Below are 22,022 nucleotides of genomic sequence, written 5' to 3'. Positions count from 1 at the left end.
AAGAAACTTGATCTAGAGTGATCATGTACTGCATGGGTATATCTGTTTTGTAGCAGGTGGCAAAGGAGATCAACTGCCTTCTGTGTCTACACTGTGTAAGTGCAAGTGAAAACAGACACAACAGGTGTAAGATACATTTCAGGGAACTTAAAGTGCATTTTGTATTGTGTCTAACAGGGTGATGCATGATGAAGTGAGTGACACAGAAAACATCCGGAAGAATCTAGCCATAGAAAGAACGATAGTAGAAGGCTGTGATATATTACTAGATACCAGCCAAACTTTTATACGCCAAGGTAAGGCATTCTTCTTCAAAGCTATCTGTATAATCATGAAAAAATTGCATTAAAACCAGCAGGGTTCATGTTGCCATCATTGGGCAGGTCACTGTGCTGCACACAGCTAACATCCTAAGACTACTCATGGTCTGTGGAGGGTAAGTCACAAAACACCTTGATGACAACTGATTTTGGGCTGTAGTTGAACCCCATTTCTGTGCTGTTTTCTTCAGAAATCATGAAAAACAGCAGCTCGTGAATGGTAAAGCACTCATGGGACAGTAATGTACATTCTGCCTGGACTGTAATCTTCAAAGGGATGGAATTACCTACAGCTCCACAGAGACCAGGGCTGCCTGGCCAGTTAACATGACAGTCCCAGCTAGTACCAACATTGGGGCAAAAGTGTAGGAGAGACTTGAAGCTTTGTCAGTGGTAAAGTGATTGCTAGGAAAGAAAAGAGCTGTCAGTTCCCATTTTTCTTGGTGCTTTGGAAACATCTCAAAATTGATAGTGCAAGCACAGATTTAATACCTGAACATACTCACTTTGCCTCTTGAGAGATGCATTTTTGGGCTTTAGTAGAAGTTCAGCATAGATATAAAAGCAATTCTGCAAGAAGAAGTCATGAAGAAAAGGCATCCTGTTCTGCCAGGAATGTAGGACTACTAGTATAATAGTTAGCAAAATAAGAGGGGAAGAGCCCTACTGTATTCTTTTCTGTCTATTCTCGGTGGTTTTGGAAACTCTTTCTATTGAAACTTAGTTATAGCAGAGGTGAATTTTTTTGTGAAGTTCTACAAAATTGGAATAAAATAACTTTTCCATTTAAAATAATTGTCACTTTTTACCAGGAACTCCAAACCGGTTGCAGTTCTTATTTGGTGGGGTTTATGTTAATGTTAAACCAGCAAATGTGAAAACTTCATAACTGAAGCTTATTTTTCTCCCATTTATACGATGATTTACTTCTGGATCTTTTAAAACAAGTTAGTGGGTTTGTATACAGTAACTACAAACCTGTAGCATAGGGTTTTGTCTGGGTAAAAGCTTCTTTGTGTCTGAAAAGCGTTAAACGTATTTAGGAAAGGCCAGGAATGTAATTTAGGTGCATCCCTTCATAAGGCCTTTTCTAGGTAGCCTCAGCAGAACATTTGTTATTTAGTAGAACCATATACACAGCTGGTAATTAATATGCTTTGTATACATTTTGAAATACATTCTGTGGTGTTTCTGTAGTTATTTGGCCAAACTATGAAACTTCCTGTAATAAATTGCAAGATTGTTTGTACAACAGTCACTGTTAAATTACTTGATGCTTCATTAAATATGTGCATTTGTTATAACTGAGGTATTTAAAGAGTTATGAATATGTCTTTGAGAAGTGTTGCATCCACAGCCAAAAAATTATAGGTCTGTGGTTATCTTAGATTGACTTGTACTATGCAATTTAATTACATTTTAGAATTTTTTTGCAAGATGACTACAATATGTTGTATTTATATATCTGTTGGGTTTTGTCCCCTTAAGATTGGCTGGTGTTATTTCGTCTGTGTACCCAATGTTTCATTGTTAAAAACTCATTATTTTTTCTGTGGGAATAAGTCTGAAGAAGATTACTGTTGGAATGTTAGACCCAGGTCAAACCCATCGTTTAAGTAAATTAAATTCAGATTTATTTCTGGGCATACAGTCAAAGGACAGTGGACAAGACTGTATGTTACAGAAGGCTGTATCACAGTTTAACTTTTGGAACATCCACTACATGTCATTTTGTGTAAGTGCAGAGATCTGTACAGAGCTAATGAAGTAACACAGAGCCCATTTTCCTTTCACATCTAACAGTAGGGTCACTTTGACAGTGTTGTCCATCTCCTCTAATTTCAGTTAGGGTCCTATTCTTTGTGTTGATCAGTGTAGGGCACAGGAAACCTCTTTTCAGCTTAAAAAAGGAGTGAGGTGCCTTTACCTGTGTTCAGACTTTTTCTGTGAAGATTAATTACAACTTTGGCATATGTTACTACTTTTCTAAGAAGAGGTTGATTCTGTTGGGGTATACAAGCTGAGACCTTGGGAACTATCTCTGGCAGAGCTTTGCAGTCTGGATTGTGGATTGCCCTTCATGTTTCTTGGGGTCTGCTTTTCTCTGTCTCTTACTTAGATACCGACTTTATTGTCAAGCATACTATAAGTCATGGCAGACAATTCAGGAACTTTAAGAGTCTAAAGGAAGCATAGGGAATCTTAGCCTGCAGTCCAACACTGGCTGACACCCAGACAACTGGGCATCTCTAGGCCCGTTAGATGCCTCCAAACACTCAGTCTGATGTTCCTGCCATCAGCTGCTATGAATTTACCTCTACTGATAAATATATCACAACTACAAAATCATGGAACAGTTGAAGTTGGAAGGGACTTCTGTAAATTATCCAGTCCAATCTCACCTGCTCAGAGCAGCATCAGCTGGAGCAGGTTGCCCTGTACCACGTCCAGTCAGATTTTGGTTGTTTCCAAGGATGGAAACTCCACAGCCTCCCTGAATGAGCAATGTGTTCCACTGTTTGACCATCCTTACAGTAAAATTAAAAGACCACCAGAATGGAGAAAGCCAAACTGAATTTGTAAACCAGGCACTTACCTGTAGACTAAAAATTTTTTTTTTAAATACAACCTTTTGTATTTCTTGGATTGAACAAAGGCCAATAGAGTGCTATTCTGCTCTTCTGGCAGTGTTGAAATACTGAAAGTGCTTAGGTCTGTAGCTGGATAAAAATTCCTGAGTTTACACCTATCGTCCAAACTATACTATTAACGAATGTTCTAAAATTAGCCTCGCTTGCTCACTGCAACTGTACATTGGCCAATTGTGACCATTTTTTTCCTTAAGAGGAAATCTGTACTAGAATGCATGGTGGGCAAATGCCCAGTTTCATTAATCACAAAAGCTTGATGGGAATGCATGAGGTCCTTGCTTGATGTCAGCCATGCAGCATGTATAGGAGATGTGTTTGTCTCCATAAATATTGAATATCAAAGAGAGATAATGCAGTCTCTCTTTTCTGCATTTAAAATTGTCCTTTATTTTTATTTACCTTATTGAATGGTAACATTTCAGCTTCATACAAGATGACCATTTAATCTCCAGCCCATTTTAGCAGAACAGAATATGGTATTCCTGAAAGCATTCTAATGGAAAAAGAAAAAAAAACAAAGAAAAAAAAAAAAAAGAAAAGAAGAAGCTACCTGTAAAGCTGTATCTGTAAGGATATCATATACTGTTATTCTAAGAAGCAAAGCAGAAACAAAATGCACAGGTTGAATATTGTGACCCTAAATGTGTAGAGGGAATTTCAGGAGAAAAATGACCCTGAGAATTTTGTGATGGGAAGTTACTTGCGAATTGTTTTGTACACACTCCTTGGCCTTGTAATGGGACATAGAGGGTAGTCAGTGTAACATAGGAAGTCACCGATCCAACACACGAGAATGGTCTCCTTGTTTTTCACAGTTGAGGCAGGTAGGCTGTCTTGTCCAGGGGAAATGTACAACCAATAAGTATTTATGGGGTTTGGTCAGAATTTAAGTGAACTGAAAAAATGTTCCAGACCTTTGCAAATTTCTAGAGTATAACTTCACTGTTTTGTTGCAGTGACACAAATCACGTAGTGCTCATTTAGTTTAAATGTGAATTGGCTGTCAAAGAACACTGTTCCATTGCAGATTTACTGGTGTATATTTTGCTATGCCAGACAGTGTAAGTTTCAAATATATCAACAACTTAAGGCTAATTAATTAAATATACAGAGGGAGCTAAGTGTAGAAAAATGTAGATAAACAGTAGCCTTCTCAGTTACCTTAATTTCTCTGTTTGTTCGTTTAAGATTGCGCATGTGAACTTTGAACAAGATCTTTTTTTTTTCAATATAGAGTAAGAAATACTAATCTAGTATTTGATGGATAATTCTTTCAGGCTTGCATTGTGTCAAGACGGTGCCTCTAGTTGAGCTTTGATATAGCTGTGCTAGTCCAATATCTTGTTGCCTCTGAAAGAGGCAAGCCAGTATCTAGCCTCTCATGCTTGTTCTGCTGCTGTTAGTTCCTTTGTATCACCACTGGTGCTTTTTTGACCTTGCATTGAGGCATATCGGGGAGCTAAGTCAGCTACTTCTTTGTAGCATTAGTTTCCTGCTGGTTTAGCTCTATTAGCTAGCTAATGTTGGAATAAGATGAGAGCCAGTCTAAGGGTGATAGTAAGGATAGATGTGTGGGAATAAGATTAGGAGGTCTCTTGGCTGCCTTGTCTGGTAACAACAAGTTGTGTCATAAATTCTTTCCCTTCGATATATAGAGGAATTGCACTTCACTACCAAATTTAACTCCAGATCCAAATTTGGAAGTGATACACATGGTGATATCAATCTGGAAAAGTTGGTCAGAGGCTGGTTTTGAGAAGCAAAGCTGTCCCCAGTCTGGAGTTCTGCAGAGCACAAATTCAGACTTATGTAATGAGGTTCAATTTAGTTCAGAAGTGTTTTACTGGTAACACATTGTAGATGAGCTGTGGAGCACTGAAAATTATGCAGTATGAGATAAGAAGAAGCAATATGTGCTTCATTTCCATCTCTCTTGCACACAGGCACAAACACATACACAAACTCTTTTCCTTCAAAACCTGTTCTTTTCATCCGCTGTCTCTTTGGCTTGGAAGTAATTATCTTTTCCAAGTCTAGCAGCTGTCAAAAGTGCAGTTTGCTGTTCAGCTTCATTTTCTGATCAATGTGCTATTAGTGTGTTTAAATTGCAACAGAATATGCCCAAGATCTAATCCTGCCATGTACATAAGTATTAGTCTAGACTGTACTTGCTTGACTCTATTTATTGTAAAAAACAAAGCAAACTTGTGCAAAAAATGATGATCAACTTCTGCTTAAAGCAGATGCTGATATTTATTGATACTAGAATGAAAAGTTGTATTAATTAATATCATAATATTCAATATTTTAACACTTCAAACAGTGCCTACTAAATATTACTATAGAACAGTAAATTTTCCATCTTTATTATCAGGTTCCCTTATTCAAGTCCCTTCAGTTGAGAGGGGGAAACTTAGTAAAGTTCGTCTGGGATCATTATCTTTGAAGAAAGAAGGAGAAAGGCAGTGCTTCTTATTTACAAAACATTTTTTAATTTGTACAAGAAGTTCAGGAGGAAAACTGCATCTTCTCAAGGTATAGATTTTAAATTATAGCTCAATTTACGAAATGAAAACACAGATTCAGTGAATATTTCAATATTTTATTATTTTATGGATTTAACCTGAGATTTGCATGTGTTGTTATAAACAGAAGTGAGGTGATGCACAGAAGTTAACTGCTTTGTCTTCTCATTGAAAATAATAGAATTCAGCCAAAGTTCTTACTAACTACAATTTTTTTTCTAGAACTGTGCAATTCTAATAAGCTGGGAGTTAAAAACAAGACATTGGCGTGTCTATTTGTATAAGCTAGGACTGAATAGAAGTCAGTTTTCAGTCCATAAATCAGCCAGTACAACCCCATGGAATTACCGAAGAATATTTTCCAGAGCTCTAATAAAATTAATTTTAAAAGTCAATTCTGTTTTCCTGAACAGCACATTCTCTTAAACTGAAACCTCTTCTAAGAATACTCTAGTTATATTTGTTGAGATTCAGGCTTTCATACTGTTGGCTTGTGATTAAAGAGGTGTTGGTAGTTTACAGAGTGGATTATGTTGAATAGAATTTTTATTTGACAAAGACATTTCCGAGAGGTTATTGAAACTGTTTGTATGCTTTCTCACTTTTCACCCCTTACATCGTTCCAGTATTTTGCAAAGTAAACAGAGTATAACTGAACCTTTAAAAAAAATCTTGTATGTATTTGATTTAAATTCAGAAGAAGATGAAATTCTAGTTACCTTTTTTGAAACCTGTGATCAAGTCTGTATGTGAGATTAATTATAGTCTGATAAAAATGAAAGAGATTTTGTACATGTAAGTATATTATTAATTTGTGGGATTAAGAAAAATGCTGTATTTTATCTATGTGGGTTTAGTTCTTGAGGAAAAATATGCATCATGAAATGGATGTATCTTCCTAAGAGCTCTGAGTAATATAAAACCTTAAAGTAAGGTATATCAAAGTTTAAAAATAACTATAATGACAAATGGGAACAAATGTCAAAATTTGTGAAAAATGTGCTTTGTTTTCATAGACAGGAGGTGTTCTGTCTTTAATAGAGTGCACATTGATCGAGGAGACAGACACGAGTGATGATGACTGTAAGTTAAATTCAGCTGTTTGTAGTAATTACAGTTTCTAGTTTCTTAAAATTGGTACCCTTTGTTTATTTTTGATAAGAGCAAATTAATATGTTCTCACCTTTCATAAAGCCAGAGGAATACAGCATTGAACTGATTCAGTAGAAGAGATGTTTTAATAGTGGGCATGCTGGCTTTGATAAGGGTTTGTTTTGTTGTTTTTTGCTGTTGACATCTCACATAGGATTTTCAAGTAGACTGGCTGAAGGAATGTGACAAATTATTTGCTGACTTTTGTATACAACTTCACCCAGAGGATCTCAGAAAGAAGAAAATATGCCTTAAAAGAAGAAGCAGATAATTGGGTTTCTTAAATACATGGGCATTGAGTGAGTTGGCAGAATTAGTGGAAAGTTTTTGTCTTGGACTCCCTACAGATCTTGACTGCAAGCTTGTTCAAATGAAATAACAAAATACATTCCCAAGCTGATTTTATTGTTACTCATTTTGGCTTCCATCCTGCAGTTTTTGGCAGGTTTTGCACTTGAATTATGAAAGTAGTTTCATTAATTTCAGTGATACTTCTAGTATGCTGAGAGTATATCAGCATAAATGTATTAAAAGGATTTTAGCCTTATTTGGTATCTTTAAAAGTAATGTATAGCAACTCCCACTACTGCATATTTGCAGCTTTTTTTTATTTATTTGGTGTATGTGAAAAACAAAATGAGTTTTGGATCCCGAGTTAGATTTGCTCTTTGTCAGAGAGATGTTTTAAAGTAACTTCTATTTTAAATGAAACCATTATTTTCTTTGTCTTATAGTCTGAAGTCTCACATTTTGACTTTTTTTTTCCCCCTCTCTGGCTGTAAAGCAAAAGGTACTGGACAAGTATTTGGACACCTTGATTTCAAGCTTGTGGTTGAACCTCCGGATGCTCCTCCTTTTACTGTTGTCCTTTTAGCCCCATCACGACAGGAGAAAGCTGCATGGACAAGTGATATTAGTCAGGTAGCTTAATGCATTCTTTATCTTGTTTGTATTGAGATCTTAGTTTATTCTGTATTTCTGAAAACTAATCCAGGAGAGGGATATTGATTTCTTGAGGGCTGATTTGCTGTGATACATGTGAAAAACCCTTAGTGTTACATGTTTTCCTCAAAATTCTGTCTTTGCGTTTGAGTCATCAGTGATTGATTTCTAAAGATGCTACCATTGCTGGCAACATCTCCAGATTAATTGTCATCATGAGTAGAAATTGCTTAAAAATAAGTATTCTGAGTTACTTTCTTGTGGACCAGCTTTTCTAAAGGAACAAAAATACGAAGATAAAAATCTCAAAATATGAGCTGCAACTCAGTGTATACACATCTTACTGACAGACCTGATTGGGAAATTTTTTACAAAATGGATTTTCAGTGAATTGTTCCACTGTTGTTCCACTGACAAGTATTGCAATTATTTGCTGGAGAGGAAATTTCCAGACCATTTAAGAACTGGTCTGGAACACGGGACACCCAGGAATAAGTCCATTCTTAGCCTAAATAATAATAAATTTAAATGAGAAAGTCATCTGTAGTCCATGTAGACTAGAGATCAGAGTTTGGGTCTGCCTCCAAAGGTCGGGTCGTCTCCTCCAAACCACTCAAACAATGCTACTGTGGTTTTAGGGGAAGAGCTGAAAAGCTCCACAGCTGAATTGAGCTGCATGCCTGCAAAGCTTGGAAGTGTCTTAGGAACACAGAATTAAACACGACTAGCTGCGTACAGCTGAGAGAGCAAAGGGTTGGCCAGACTGCCAGGGAAACAGTTAGAAGGGTTTCTCCTTTGATCCCTCTTTAAGGAAGGGGAGATCTCCCAGCTTTTGAAGACAGGGGTATTCTGAAGAGAGATGGGGCCAACAATTAACAGAAGCTTGTAAGTGAAAGCCTGAGAAAACTGAGACCTATTAGCATTGTGAGGCTGAAAAAGCTTCTCCATCCTTACATAGGAAGGGAAGCAAGAGATGCTGAGAGGATAAGCAGCAGTTTAAAAGAGAAGAAGGAGTAAGAAGGAGCACAAGGAAGCTGTGCAGACTGCAGACATTTGGGGCATGAATTGGTACCATTGTTTACAAATGGCAATCAAGTCAGTTGACTTACTACTTATACTCTATCTGGAGAGCAATAAAGAAGAAAATAACTGGAGAAAGAAAATTTGGGGTGAAAATTTAGATACCACATGAACACTCTAAACAATTGAGATCACTGGTCTCTTGAAAACCAGATTGTGTTTCTGAAGGAGCTCATTGCCAGCAGAAACATTGCCATAAGAAATTACTGAATCGTCTGCCCAGAAACATTTTTTCTTTTTAACCCTGGCCACAACCCTCAAGGAGAGCATACAAACTTGCTAACAAAAAGGGCCTATAAAAAGTATTTTTTAGTAAATATGTGTTCTCCTATGTTTTCAAATAAAAAAAGTATACATGTGGTTGCTGTTCACTCACATTAGTCTTAGTGCCCAGAATTCTGCATCTTATTAAATTATATATGCGTAAGACATATAAGTCGTATTTGTCTATATGTGCCTAGTGAGACTTCTTGAATTTATATTCCTTTCATGCAAACCATACACTTCTTATGGAAAATGCATGGGTTTTGTTGATGCTGAAGAAGCCTCCCCTCTTCTAGTTTGAGCTTATTGTCCTTCAGCTCTAGATCCCCTTTATACTCACTCCTTAGCTAGAATGCTAGTATCTGTCAGGGGGGTAGTAAATGCTAGGGCTATGCAGACTGAGGATAACAGTGCTGAATTACCTCAGGCATTTTTATGCTTGGTGCTAAGGGCTTCTTTGCAACATTTAGAATCAATACAGGGAAATTATGTATTTTTATTAGATTTTTTTTCTCAGTGCTTTTAGGTAACAATTTGATAAAATCATAATGTGAATTGTTACAACTGCACTTTTCAAACAATCTTAATACCTGAATTTAAAAACACATATAGCTACATAGATCATATTTTAAATGTATAGCTATGTAGATATATTTTAAACCTGAAGAGGCTTCTGATTATCTTATTTGACCAATCTGACATCAGTCATTATTTTGCTATGAGACCTTCCAAAGACAGCAGACTATTTTTATTCTTTAAGTCAAGGTAAATGTATATGATAATTTTGTAAACTCCTTTCTACTGATGTAAAGAAATAATGTTTTCATATATATATGTATGTATGATACTTGACGAATAAAACTAGACAGCATTATAAAGACTAGTCCTGTCATGTTAAGTGGCAGGTACTTGTTGCAGACCATATAATCCTGATCCACTGGCAGATTCTGTGCTGACTTCCAAGAGCAAGGTTTGTGGTGCTCTGTTACCTTAACTACGTAAAAGTACAAACCAGAAGATAATGGTGTACAAATGGCTTCAAGCTATCCCTATGCTGTGCCAGCACTGAGCTGCTTTGAGGCTTGAAGAACAGCTTATGCACCCCTAGTTTGTAGACTTCTACTGGCCACAGGACAGCCTGTAATTTCTAAAGCAGTATGTGCTGTGACCATGCCCCAGAAGTGTCTTTCCAGCTTCTAATACCTAGCTCAAAACATTTATATAAGATTTTGCAAGGAGCTCCTTGGACAGCATCTTCATAGCTATGTTTCACAATAAGAGCACCACTTGAATTTGTTTTTACAAGTGTGATCCTAGCAACTGGTTATATTTCTCTTTAGTCTTTTTGCACAGTGTAAAGGTTAAGGTATTAGTGTATCTGTTTGTGTATAACGTATTCCAACTTTCTTGCAGTGTTGATTTTTCAAACTTAACTCTCATTCCGGAAATGCTAGAGATATTTAATTTCATTCAGTTTTAAAGGAACTTCAAAGGAAATTTCACTTCCAACTGAAAAAATACTTAATCCTGTGGGAAGAAGGATGCTGAGCTGAATATCCTGAGTGTGCTGGTAAAGACGCATGGACTTGCAGATGTGCAAATCAGAAGCAGAAGACTAACGAAGCATGTCCACTATAATTCTTGCATCACTGCTTTTCATTTATGAAAATACCTTGTACCAATCAGTCCCTACCTTGTAAAATCTATGCTTTAAGCCTACAAAGATAGGAAAAGTGTGAAAGTAAGTCTCCTTACCCTGTGTTTTGATTTCAACAGTTCTCAATATTTGTTTTCACAGTGCATTGATAATATAAGGTGCAATGGTTTAATGACCATAGTGTTTGAAGAAAACTCTAAAGTCACAGTGCCACATATGATCAAGTAAGTGCATCATTTTTTTCCCCAGTGAACAAAATAGCTTCTTGGTTTTTTGAAATAAAAGTTTTAACAAAAGAAAATAAAATAATTTTTTCCCCTGTTTTTGTTCAGTGGAATTAATTCTACATCCCAAAATGTATCTTTTCAAATCTTTTTCTGGATATGGTAGGGATGACTCAAAATGGTAAACTTTACATTCACAATATTGGACTGTATGGGATCACAGCTCAGATTTATCTATTATTTGTGAAGTTGCCTTCAGTTATGGTTCAGATGGATAATTTTATTCTCTGTTAGCTTTTCTCTGTCATACCACTCATAATTTTATTGAATGTGTTTTTAAATGTCTTCACAATTTAGGTGACTGCAGACAAGTATCATTTTCCAAGGTATTTTATTGTATTGGCCAAAATCTTTCTTCTCTTCGTTGCTCTTATTTCTGAGAAAAAATTATTTTCTCTCATAGTTTTATCTGATCACATTAAGGTGACATCATTATTCATTAACTTGCTTCCTTCACCCTTGGAGTCTTTCAGTAATTTATTGTGATAAGTAATTTTTATTTGTAGACAGGAATTTTCAATACACGATTCCAAATTTCTAACACAATTTTACCTCTTGGATCCTCTACAGATCTGTATTTACATGAGTTTTACCTACTATTATCCAATATAAATATTAAGGAATAGAATATAGGGATAGAAACAGAAGTATTTGCTTTCTTACTGTTATCTGTCACTAGACCATTTCTCTCTCGGAAGTACTCCATACATGAAGCTTTCTCAAATGCCTGTTTTGTAGTTGTTGCCTCTCCTCTCTTTGTATATGTTTAGAGATGAAGAAGAGATAAAATCTGTGAATACACTGTTAGGACACATAACTTTGATCCCAGGAAAGAAGGCATTTTATTGTCTTCACTTTTATTCTAGGAACTCTCCAGTGTGTAAACACTTCTGTTACCTGCTGAATGTTAAAAATATATTCATCTGTTTTCAAATTGTAGAGTACAGCAACGTCTTAATCCTAATGTCAAGAGAAAGACAGGATCTTAACAACAGACAGAAATTTGCTGTTCTCTTTCTGAGATTTTACTCATCTGATTTTTAGCACACATTGACTTTTAGAGTCAGATGTCTTTGGATGAAATAAAAAAATATGGTCACTTTTCTGAGGACCTGACTTAAGAAAGAAGAAATTTTTGTTGTTTCTTTTATGTAATGCAGTGTAAAAGTGTGTGGAATATCTTGATGGTATATTCTAAGAAAATCCAATCATTTTTAATGAAAATAAGAGGCAGTATTGAAAGATGCTTTACGTAGTATCTATCCCCTTTTTTTACAAACTAAGACTTTAACTAGATAAAACTAAGCAAAACTGAATTTGGAAAAAAACCCCATTGTGAGTAGGGTTAAGTAAATGATTCATTTTTGTTTTCATGTCCAAACAAAAATTAGTACCTTTTTTTTTTTTTACTGAAACAAAGCCTCTCCATGGTTTCTGCTTTGAAATTTGAGATGTTTCATGCTGTTCCCTTTTTCTTTAAAAAAAAAAATAATTTTTGCAGCCTGAGGGCAGGTGTTACCTTGTAGGTGAGCCTTAAGCTTAGTAAGGAGTTAATTTTCCTGTCTTTTGCTAGGGTCCATTAGTTTATTTTAGATAGAGCTATCCCAGCATAAAAAATTGCAATCAGTCTATTATTCTATTGTTAGCTTCTACTAAGATTGGACTACATGTCACAACAGTCTGAAAGAGGCAAGAAGGGACAATTCTGCCTCCTGTTCCATTTCAGAAATTTAAGCATCATTAATGGTTTCTTAGACTTTTAAATGTAAATTAATTAATTGTCAAAAATAAAATTTTAAATCCCTTAGTTATGGCATAAAATATAACTGAATGGAAGCAGGTATTGCCACAGATTAAGAGTTTTCTTGTGTTGATGAAATACAAGAATGCATATATATTTGGTGATTGTATGTTGACAGGAGCAGCTAAAGTGATATCACTACTGTACCATAGTCACTCTTCCTCTTTGGTAAAATATTCTAAATTTAACTTTTGTGTAGATCTGATGCTCGTCTTCATAGAGATGACATAGATATCTGCTTCAGCAAAACACTGAATTCCTGCAAAGTACCTCAAATCCGTTACGCAAGCGTCGAGCGCCTTTTGGAGCGGCTAACTGACTTGCGATTTCTAAGTATTGATTTTCTGAATACGTTCCTACATACTTACCGCATATTTACTACTGCAGCTGTTGTACTGGAAAAACTTTCAGACATATACAGGCGGCCCTTCACTTCCATTCCCGTCAGGTGAGCTCTGAGGTTTTTCCCATCTGTCATAGGTTTCTTACAGAATTACCATGGTGGCATTTGTTGTTGACATTATTGAAACCATGATTTTCTGTTATATAAATAATCTAAGAAGAAAGTACTTCCTTTGTAAATAGGACGTAACTTCTTAGGTAAGTCTGTCTCAACTTTCTGCCCAGGCTTTGAGGACTAAATGTCATACAGATTTTGCAGTGCCATGCATATTTGCACAAAATTTGTTCGTAAGTGTTTTCACTTAAATCTGCTAGGCGTTTGTTATGATCTGTTGCTTTTTTTTGTTTCTTACTCTCAGGTCTTTGGAGTTATTCTTTGCTACCAGTCAAAACAACAGAGGAGAGTACCTGGCTGATGGGAAGTCACCACATCTCTGTCGGAAGTTTTCTTCTCCTCCTCCATTGTCACTCTCCAGAACTTCGTCACCTGTCAGAACCCGAAAACTGTCGTTGACCTCACCATTGAATTCAAGGATTGGTGCCCTTGACCTCTCTACTTCATCTGTGGCGAGCAGTCCTACCTCGACCTACAGCCCAGCCACCTCCCCGCCGCCAACAGGTAGTAAAGTACCCCTGGACCTCAGCAAAGGGCCCTCCTCTCCTGAGCAAAGCCCTGGCTCCATTGAGGACAGCTTGGAGAACCCTCGTGTTGACCTCTGTAACAAGCTGAGGAGAAGCATTCGAAGAGGTATTACATACCCACAAAATACTGAATGTTACTTTTGATGAATAGGGAGTCTCTAAGGTAGGCTTGACTTTTATCAGATTACTGCTGAGAAGTTGTTTCTCACGTCATTTTTTTTCCTCCTGATCACCATCAGTTGTGTTGTGAAAACAAATACTCTGCTCTCTCTGTCATCTCTAGTAGAGGCTGCGATGCGTTGTCTTGTTACCACCCCTTTGTTGCTTCTTGTAGGAATAGTAGTATGACGAAATGGCCTTGTGCATTTTCCCTTCAGCAGAGTGTGAAGGAGAAAGGCCAAAGGAAATACTTGATGCCAGTTGTGTTTCCTGAGGTGAAAGATTTTGGAGTTGTACCATTACTACAGGAAGTAAAATATTAAGTTAAAAAGAAATAGGGATGTAATCACCTAACAGCTTTAACATGTACATAACAGGGCTAGTTTTCCAGGAGGATTTCATTACTAATCCAAACAGATAATTTATGTGATACACTTGGTACATTGGTGAGATTCATACCACCTGGTTGTTATTCATCCAGAAGGTAGATGTCTAATATAGATTAATTGCTCCTGGGCAAATGCCTGCTTTCCTCTACGGGTTGGGTAAAGCACCTTGGAATAGGTACTGCTTCCAGAGGCCTAAAGTTAGTTGATATAAACCTCAATGTGGGTATCTAGAATGGTATCATTGTATTTATATAGGCAAAGCAAGAATGTATCTCTAATCTTATAGGATACATAAGTGTGCACCTATTTCTTATTGCTCTTTGGGGATGGAGAGGTGGTCTTCTGAACTAGAATAGAAGTATACAATAATTTTTTTGTATTGTTGTTACATTAAACAGAAGACAAGGAAACTAAAAAATGCTATTTTTTCCCTAAAATTCACGTTTAGAAAAGGTCTTGCATGGCCTGATTTACAGTCTGAGGAATTTGAACTGTTAATCTGAGCAAAATGTAGCTCAATTTTACTTGCAAGTACTGTAACAATGAAAATTGATACAATCCAAGAGGGAAGAAGAAAAAGATTATCAAACATAAACTAAGAAAAATACGATTGCAGCATTATGTGTACTCCTTATTGATGAATTGAAATAAGAAATTTAATGTTGTATTATACAGAGAGATTGTTTTTACAGAAAGTAGTCTCTTGTTTAAAAAAAAATTGCCCATCTTAGCATTATAGGAGTCTATGCTTGCCCATGCTTTATGCTTTCATAAAATGCTGGTTGGCTGTTATACTTAATAATTATATCTCTGTATGCTGGATGTTTTTAAATGAATAGCATTACAGACCATTTACATATATAAAATATAGTATTTTTCTATGTAGAGTTGGGCACATTCTTCTTGTGCGCTAGTGTAACTACATTCAAATCCACGTGATAGCACAGCATGTCCCAAAATAGAGGCCATGCATTAGAAGTAATTGTACACAGGTAACTGCAGGCTTATGTGTAATGTTTTTTGCTATATACTGTAAAGTAAACTAGTAGAGAATAGGTTCTGACCTAGTGTTAGCACTAGGCATTGTTGCAGAGGTATTAAGATTTTGCATTCCAGTCTATCAAAGCTGGAAGTGTCGTCTGGGCAGCATGAGGAACATTTGGAAATGCCAAGAACCTCATATAAATGCTAAAGTGCTGTCTGTGCAGTGTCTCCAGTCCCTTTGGGGATCTCCTGCTGAACAATTTGCACTCAGTTTGGAGGAATTTGCAGCTATATAGTTCTGTTCTGTGGGGTAAAGTCCTTTTGTCACACAGCTGCATATAGCATGTTGAGGAAGAGGAGTAAGTTTAAAAAAAAAAATCTCACAAAGAGAATGGAAATGGGTAGTAGGAGAACTACAAAATGCTAATGCATACATTTCCTGTCATACGTAATGTGTTTTTTTGGTTTTAAAGTTTTCTAGGTAAGGATGCCAGTTCTACTTAATCAGGAGGCACCACCCCCTTATGGTTAATACTGTTGCTCTGGTACTGCTAGATTTCCAAGAAAACAGCTGTGGCTAACTCTAAATCCAATACAACCATACAAATTCTGTTCAGCAGGACGTATTATAGTGGTTGTTGTTCTCCTTGAATGTTGTCCGTTTACATCCTGGAATTTCCACCTTCTTCACCCACTTCCAGAGTTGTTGTTTGCTTTCAAAGTTTTTGTTTTCCAAAGTTTTTGTTTATATATATTTTTCTGTATACAATGCTTATGCTGCTGGCACAATTGTCATTCATATCAAATGTAGGATATATTTTATCGGCTTCTTTTCCCTCATTTTGGAAGTAGTATTTCTGCCATTCCTTTTTTATTCTTTTATAGAGGAACTCCTCCATGGAGCAATCTGCTCTCCAGTACTGTTTGGCCATTTTATTGGGCAGTTTTTGATTACACGTAGTTATGCACCAAGGATTATTTTCCCTAGCTCATACAAAACCTGTGAGTTCAAGTATCCTTAATACATGTGTATTTCACTGCATATTCTGCTGACTTAAAGTGCAGTCTTATCCAACCTATTTTTAAAACTGACAACTTGCTGGTTTTCACCAAGGTCCTTATTTATGAGTTTTTGTGTGGCTATGTCATTGGTACAAAACTTTCCCAGTCCTTTAACAACATCCAGAGGATAATTATTTCTGAGTCTTCTTAATGCAAAAGTTTCATGGAAACTTCCAGAAGCAGCACTGTTTAAAAAAACTTTAAACCAGAGATCAGATGGAAACAACTTTGTGTTAGATGGTATTTAGTGGTATTAGGTTGGTATTGAAACACTGGTAATAAATGCTATTAATTAATGACCATTTTTAAAACATTATCACTTATGGTAATCACCAAATGGCTATCATCATCAGTGAAGCCCCCTTTGATGTACATACTCTTTTTTGTCATGCAGTACAGTTCATATTGTTCAAAGTTGATCATTTGCAGACTTTCTGTCTCTTGGTGTTTGTAAACTGAGAGTCTTGAGTCACCCACATACTCTATAATCTCTGCAGAAGCACTCCGTATCTAAGACAAACTAACCTAATACTCTGTGCTTTAAAAAAGCGTATCTTAAAGCCCCATACCGTAGTTCTGTATGACCTCTTGGATATTTTCGAAGAACATTTATCATTTATAAATACATTAATTTAATGTAATATAATATAATACAATATAATAAAATGTAATATAATATAATACAATAATTGATACATTAATTAATATATTGTTATAAATTTATTTTAATAAAACATAACATAATATAATATAGTACAATATAATTATAATATAAAAAGTTGTAATAATGAGTTGCAAGTTATGAGTGATAATGCCAGTATTAACATTTACTGTCTTTTAAAGCAGCAGTTCTAGAATCTGTGTCAGTGGACCGGACAATCCCTGAAAGCACCTCGGCAGTGGATACCACAGAGCTTTCACCGTGTAGATCCCCTTCAACACCACGTCATCTCCGCTATCGTCAACCAGGAGGTAAGAACCTGATGTTTCTTGCCTCTGTGAGTCACTTTAAAGAGTTTACATACGAGAGCTGTAATCTCTGCAGGTTATTAGGAAAGAATAGTATTTGAATAATGTGTTCTGCTTGTATTTTCCTTATTTCTCAGGTATTTTTAAAAAAGCCATTAGAATGTGAATTACGCTGGTTAATTTGTATAGTAATAACAAGAGACTTGGAAGCATATTGGGACTTTGGTAGGATGAAATATTCTGTATAGTTTGAGCAGGATGTGCCCAAGTTCAAGACTAATATTGGATCAGTCTTATTCTCACAAAACTCTCAAGACCTTGACAGATTTTTTTCAGCTGCTACGACGACATGCTTTGGGCACCATATGTAATCATGGAATACAAAACACCCATTATTGTCAATGGGGAGTGACTGTGTCTGTTTCTTCGTGTAACACTGAATATTTACAGATGGTGTCACATTATTCATTCCAAAATTTGAATAAAACTGCTCAACTGAAGAGGAAAATGAGAGCTAGAGCTCCTCAAATAGCTCTCACGTGTCTCTTTGAAATCATTAGCAGAGCTGTGAGCTACGTCCATGAACGCTTAAAATGCTGCCGTCTCCTGTAAGCCAGATTTCTAGGCAGTTATTTCATGCCTGGGATTAAAACAACAAAACCAGAGCAGTGTCTTCTCAACTGTTAATAAGTTGCTGAGACACTTTAATTTTAAACCAATAGTAATCTTCTGTTACTGGGCATGTTTATGGTGAGATGGCAAGAGTTGCGAGTTGGAAACTGGGGAACAATGCCATATTATCTGAGTACTAGTCAGAAGCAAGGTTCACAGCGCTCCCTATAAAGTTTGATAAGTTGTGCAAAACTGTACTCATCCTAGGCAGTGACCTGGGAAAATATGTGAATCTAGTTATCAGAAGTTGGTTAATATGCTTAGCTCTCTAACATGAATCTTTAAGGTTGATTTTCTACACCATTGGTTTTGTCTTTTTTTCCTTTTCCTGTTTGGTAACTTGTTGGTTATGTTGGTTGCTTGTTCCTCACCTTGGCAGTGTCTTAGACACTTTTTTCCATAGCAACATTAATTATACTGACCTGGATATGAAACTTAAATTGCAAATAAGATTATGACATTTTTATTTCCCTTAATATTAAGTCCTCTGGCAATGAAAACGTAACATGTTCACAAAGTATAACATTAGTGAAGATTTTAAGGTTTATTGTTGCGTAACTTGAAAAATATGAAAGGTATGTATACTTTTCTCTATTTCCTTTACAGTACAAACTGCTGACAACAGCCACTGTTCGGTTTCTCCTGCTTCTGCTTTTGCTATTGCTACAGCTGCAGCAGGGCATGGGAGTCCACCAGGTGAGAGAAATGTGTTGTACCAAAGAGAGATAATAATAAGATACCTAGGTCTCAAAAGGCAAATATTTCTTAAGAACATACTTATCTGAATCCTAAATAGCCTCTGATTTGTTACTTGAATCTGCTGTTGTTTTGAGTCTGGAATCCTGCCCTTTGTGTGGACGTTGCAGTACCGGATTCACAGGTAATTGGAGCCTTGGCTTCCAGTTATGTGGCCATTATGAAAGCATTTGTAATGTAACACATTTAACTGAAAGTGGAATTGACTCATGACTAAAACATCTTAAGGCAGGGTGTTCAGGTACATCCACCCTGTTGCATTTCCTGCTGTGGCAGTCTGGAAATTTTGGCTGATGAAGCAATTTATGTCACTAAAGAGTAAAATCATCTTTTAGCCTGTTTATATACTACCCTGTCCTGGGGACTTGCCACCAACCATCATTTTATCTCTTTGAAAGAAGTAAAGGATGAGAAGGTATTCAGAAATATCTTTTAGAACAAAACATGAAACCTATCAAATAAGGACTGCATACTATACCACATGACTTCAAGAAACTCGTTAGAGCTTTGTGCATTTGTTTTGTGGACTCTAAGGAGATTGCCATACTATTCAGTGAGATTTTGAACTATCGTAGTATAAACCATTGATAGCTTTTCTTGCTGACTTAAATCAGAATTATATTTGGCACTCCACATTTCCAGTTCATCTATCAGTTGAATTCTTGTATTCTGTCCTTAATACTAGTCCAGCCTATTACTGAAAGGTTAATATTTTACATATATGTAATCTGCCAAACACCTAGATCATATCTTTCTTGGTTTTATTTTTTTGTATTCACTTACAATTTTATTTTGAAAATGAACTTTTTTATGCCCACGGTTGGTATATATAATATCAGTTGTACTTCACTAAATTATTGCAAGTGTGTACTGTGTATTCCGTGGAAAGCAGCTATGTGGTCTATTGACTGGAGGTATTTAGTGCAACTTAAAATACTTAAGTTTTGAATTCACTTGCTGTCTTGCTGTGTACCCTTTGACATATTAGTATTTTCCGCTGAGTCCTGTCCTAGGTCATGGTACAAATAAAAAGCAACATTTTTAAGGTCCACAAAATTACTTTTACTTTGCATTGACACACCCAAACCCCACAGTTCATATTGATTAAGTATGACAAAGCATAGTCCAACTGTAAATTAACACCTGCCTCTTTTCCATCATAACAGTTGGAATGTCAAGAAACTGCTTTGAAGACCGTAGTCTCAAAATCACTCATGAAATTCTATGCAAGTCAGTAAATCATCACCATTGATTTCAGTGGATTTTGTATCCACTGTGTCTAAGGTTGTGGTCATTCACTTGAGTGAGTAGGCATCATGAGAAAGTAATTTCTGGATAAACCTGGATCAGCACTCCTATTACTCTGGTGTATTTCCTGTGATCTTTAGATGGTAACAAGAGAGTAAAGTTCAGTTTTAGGAACTTTATGAACCTGTCACAAACATGTACTTAGTAATTTTTTTTGAAATTATGAGTATCCTCTGCCTTTGGAATCAGACACTGTCAAGGAATCAGCAACATTTTGCTTTATGAATTAATTCCAGTATGTTTACAAATGGTTCAAAAAACACAGTAAGAATAAAAAATACTGTTTTTTCCTGCTAGGACCAATTTAATTAAAAACTACTGCTTTTATGTTGCTAAAAGCACAACTTTTCAATATTTGTAGTATTGAAGTATGAGAGAAAATAAAATCTTCAGGTATGCAATCAACTGAAGGAATATCAAAGCATGGGGCTGTTGGAAAAACCAACATCCCTAATATTCTTAAGTACTTTTTTGTATTGCTGTTTAAGCTAGTTCTGCATAAAAGGTCATTCTTCTGGGTGATGTAAAAAACCAATAAGAAGGTTCTGCAGCAAATCTGACAAGAAAAGTGTGTGGTGGGGAGTCTCAGGAGACTGAGTTGGAGCAAGGCTGGCCACATGTAATCAGTATGAAAATTCAAGGCTACAAACCACAGCTCAAACAGCTGAATTACCTGTTTTGTAACTTGATGTAGTTCATCATGCTGGAGATGGTATTAAAGCTGCAGAGTCATGCAGTTCAAATTTGGGTAATTCAAATAATTTTATTTCTTCCCTATGTATATGTTATCATAATCATGTGTGTTTGTAAAATAATGCCTTTTTTTCCAGTGGGCTCCTGTCTCATTCACTGCATAGGATGGACATGATCACTCAGTGAATCAGGTTTGGGTAGTAAATGAGATTTATGGCTTTTTTTCTTTTTTCAGTTGGTCCTTGGCCTCACTGCCGCAGACATTTTGATGTGTGCCATTTAATGTACTTGTACATGGAACATACATAGAATGGCAGGTGACATTCAGTGTTGATAAATACTAAGTGATGCACATGAGGAAAACCAGTCTGAGCTCTACACTTGAAAGGATGGGCTCTGTGCTGGGACATTATCGCTCAGGAACAAGATCTGAGGATTACAATAGATAGTTCCTTTAAACAATCTTAGTGCTTAGCAGGACCCAAAAAGGTAAAGGAAACATCAGGAATTATTAGCGGACGAATAAAGGACAAAGCAGAGAAGACCAGTATAAATCCAGAATTTGCATGTATATTGAAGACTATGTACAGTTGCCGTATGTCCTGTTTGAGAGGAGGGGATGAGAACTAGAGGAGGCTGAGAGTTTGCAATCAAGGATGAATGGAAATATAAAATGGCTTCTGTGCATTTGAAGTTTAGAGAAAAGATTACTTGGAGGGTTGATGAGAAAGTTCTGCAAAATCATGCATGTCACAGGGAGGGTAAGTAGGCATTTGTTGTTTTTTATGATGCAAGAGGTAGGAGGCAACAGATTAATTTCATGAGGCCAAGGTTCAAAGCAAACATGAGTTTCTGGTTCTTTGTGCAATGAATATAAGGCCTTTGAGATTCTGCTGGGTGACATTGGGAAATTAAGAGGCCCAGGTTCAAAAAGTGAACAGCTGCCTGCAAGTGACAGTAGTAGTTTCTAGACTGGAAACTAGAACAGATCATGAGCTGAAATTAGTTGGAGGCTGTGGGAGAGTATTAGGAAGTAAGAGTGATCTGTGTGTCTTCTGTTCTCAGTGTTTCCTGAAGCCATCTGGCTTCTAGCCATTTTGTTTTGTTTGCCTTGTTTTCCCAGGGTATGATCCCTTAGGTCTTCTCAACTTTCTATCTTCCAGTTCTGACTGTTCAAGGATGCATTGAGGCAAGCAGGTTAACAGACTCATCGGAAAGTCCTGTAGTCACACACTCTACCAGAACCAGACATGAAGAGTATTTAATCATCTCCTGTGGAGAGTGCTGGCCATAACATTTTATAATTACTG

The 22,022-nt window shown here is 36.4% G+C and overlaps 1 protein-coding gene across 2 annotated transcripts in view; it reads left to right on the top strand.

Annotated features, from left to right (window-relative positions):
* RASGRF2 (Ras protein specific guanine nucleotide releasing factor 2) overlaps positions 1-22,022 on the top strand; it is a 133,409-nt gene that overhangs the window by 61,377 nt on the left and 50,010 nt on the right. Inside the window, exons 9-17 of one of the 2 annotated variants that reach the window (XM_049796408.1) lie at positions 178-296; positions 5,346-5,506; positions 6,513-6,579; positions 7,433-7,569; positions 10,733-10,815; positions 12,876-13,124; positions 13,438-13,826; positions 17,161-17,286; positions 18,562-18,651. In XM_049796408.1, coding sequence (XP_049652365.1) covers positions 178-296; positions 5,346-5,506; positions 6,513-6,579; positions 7,433-7,569; positions 10,733-10,815; positions 12,876-13,124; positions 13,438-13,826; positions 17,161-17,286; positions 18,562-18,651 — 1,421 coding nt within the window. Of the gene's footprint in view, positions 1-177; positions 297-5,345; positions 5,507-6,512; positions 6,580-7,432; positions 7,570-10,732; positions 10,816-12,875; positions 13,125-13,437; positions 13,827-17,157; positions 17,287-18,561; positions 18,652-22,022 lie in introns of both variants that reach the window. The other variant, XM_049796407.1, reaches the window with a different exon arrangement.

The sequence above is a fragment of the Accipiter gentilis genome, chromosome Z (assembly GCF_929443795.1).
Source record: "Accipiter gentilis chromosome Z, bAccGen1.1, whole genome shotgun sequence".
In the NCBI taxonomy this organism is placed as follows: Eukaryota; Metazoa; Chordata; class Aves; order Accipitriformes; family Accipitridae; genus Astur; species Astur gentilis.
Note: the sequence above shows the minus strand (reverse complement) of the source record. Positions and strands in the feature narration are given on the sequence as shown.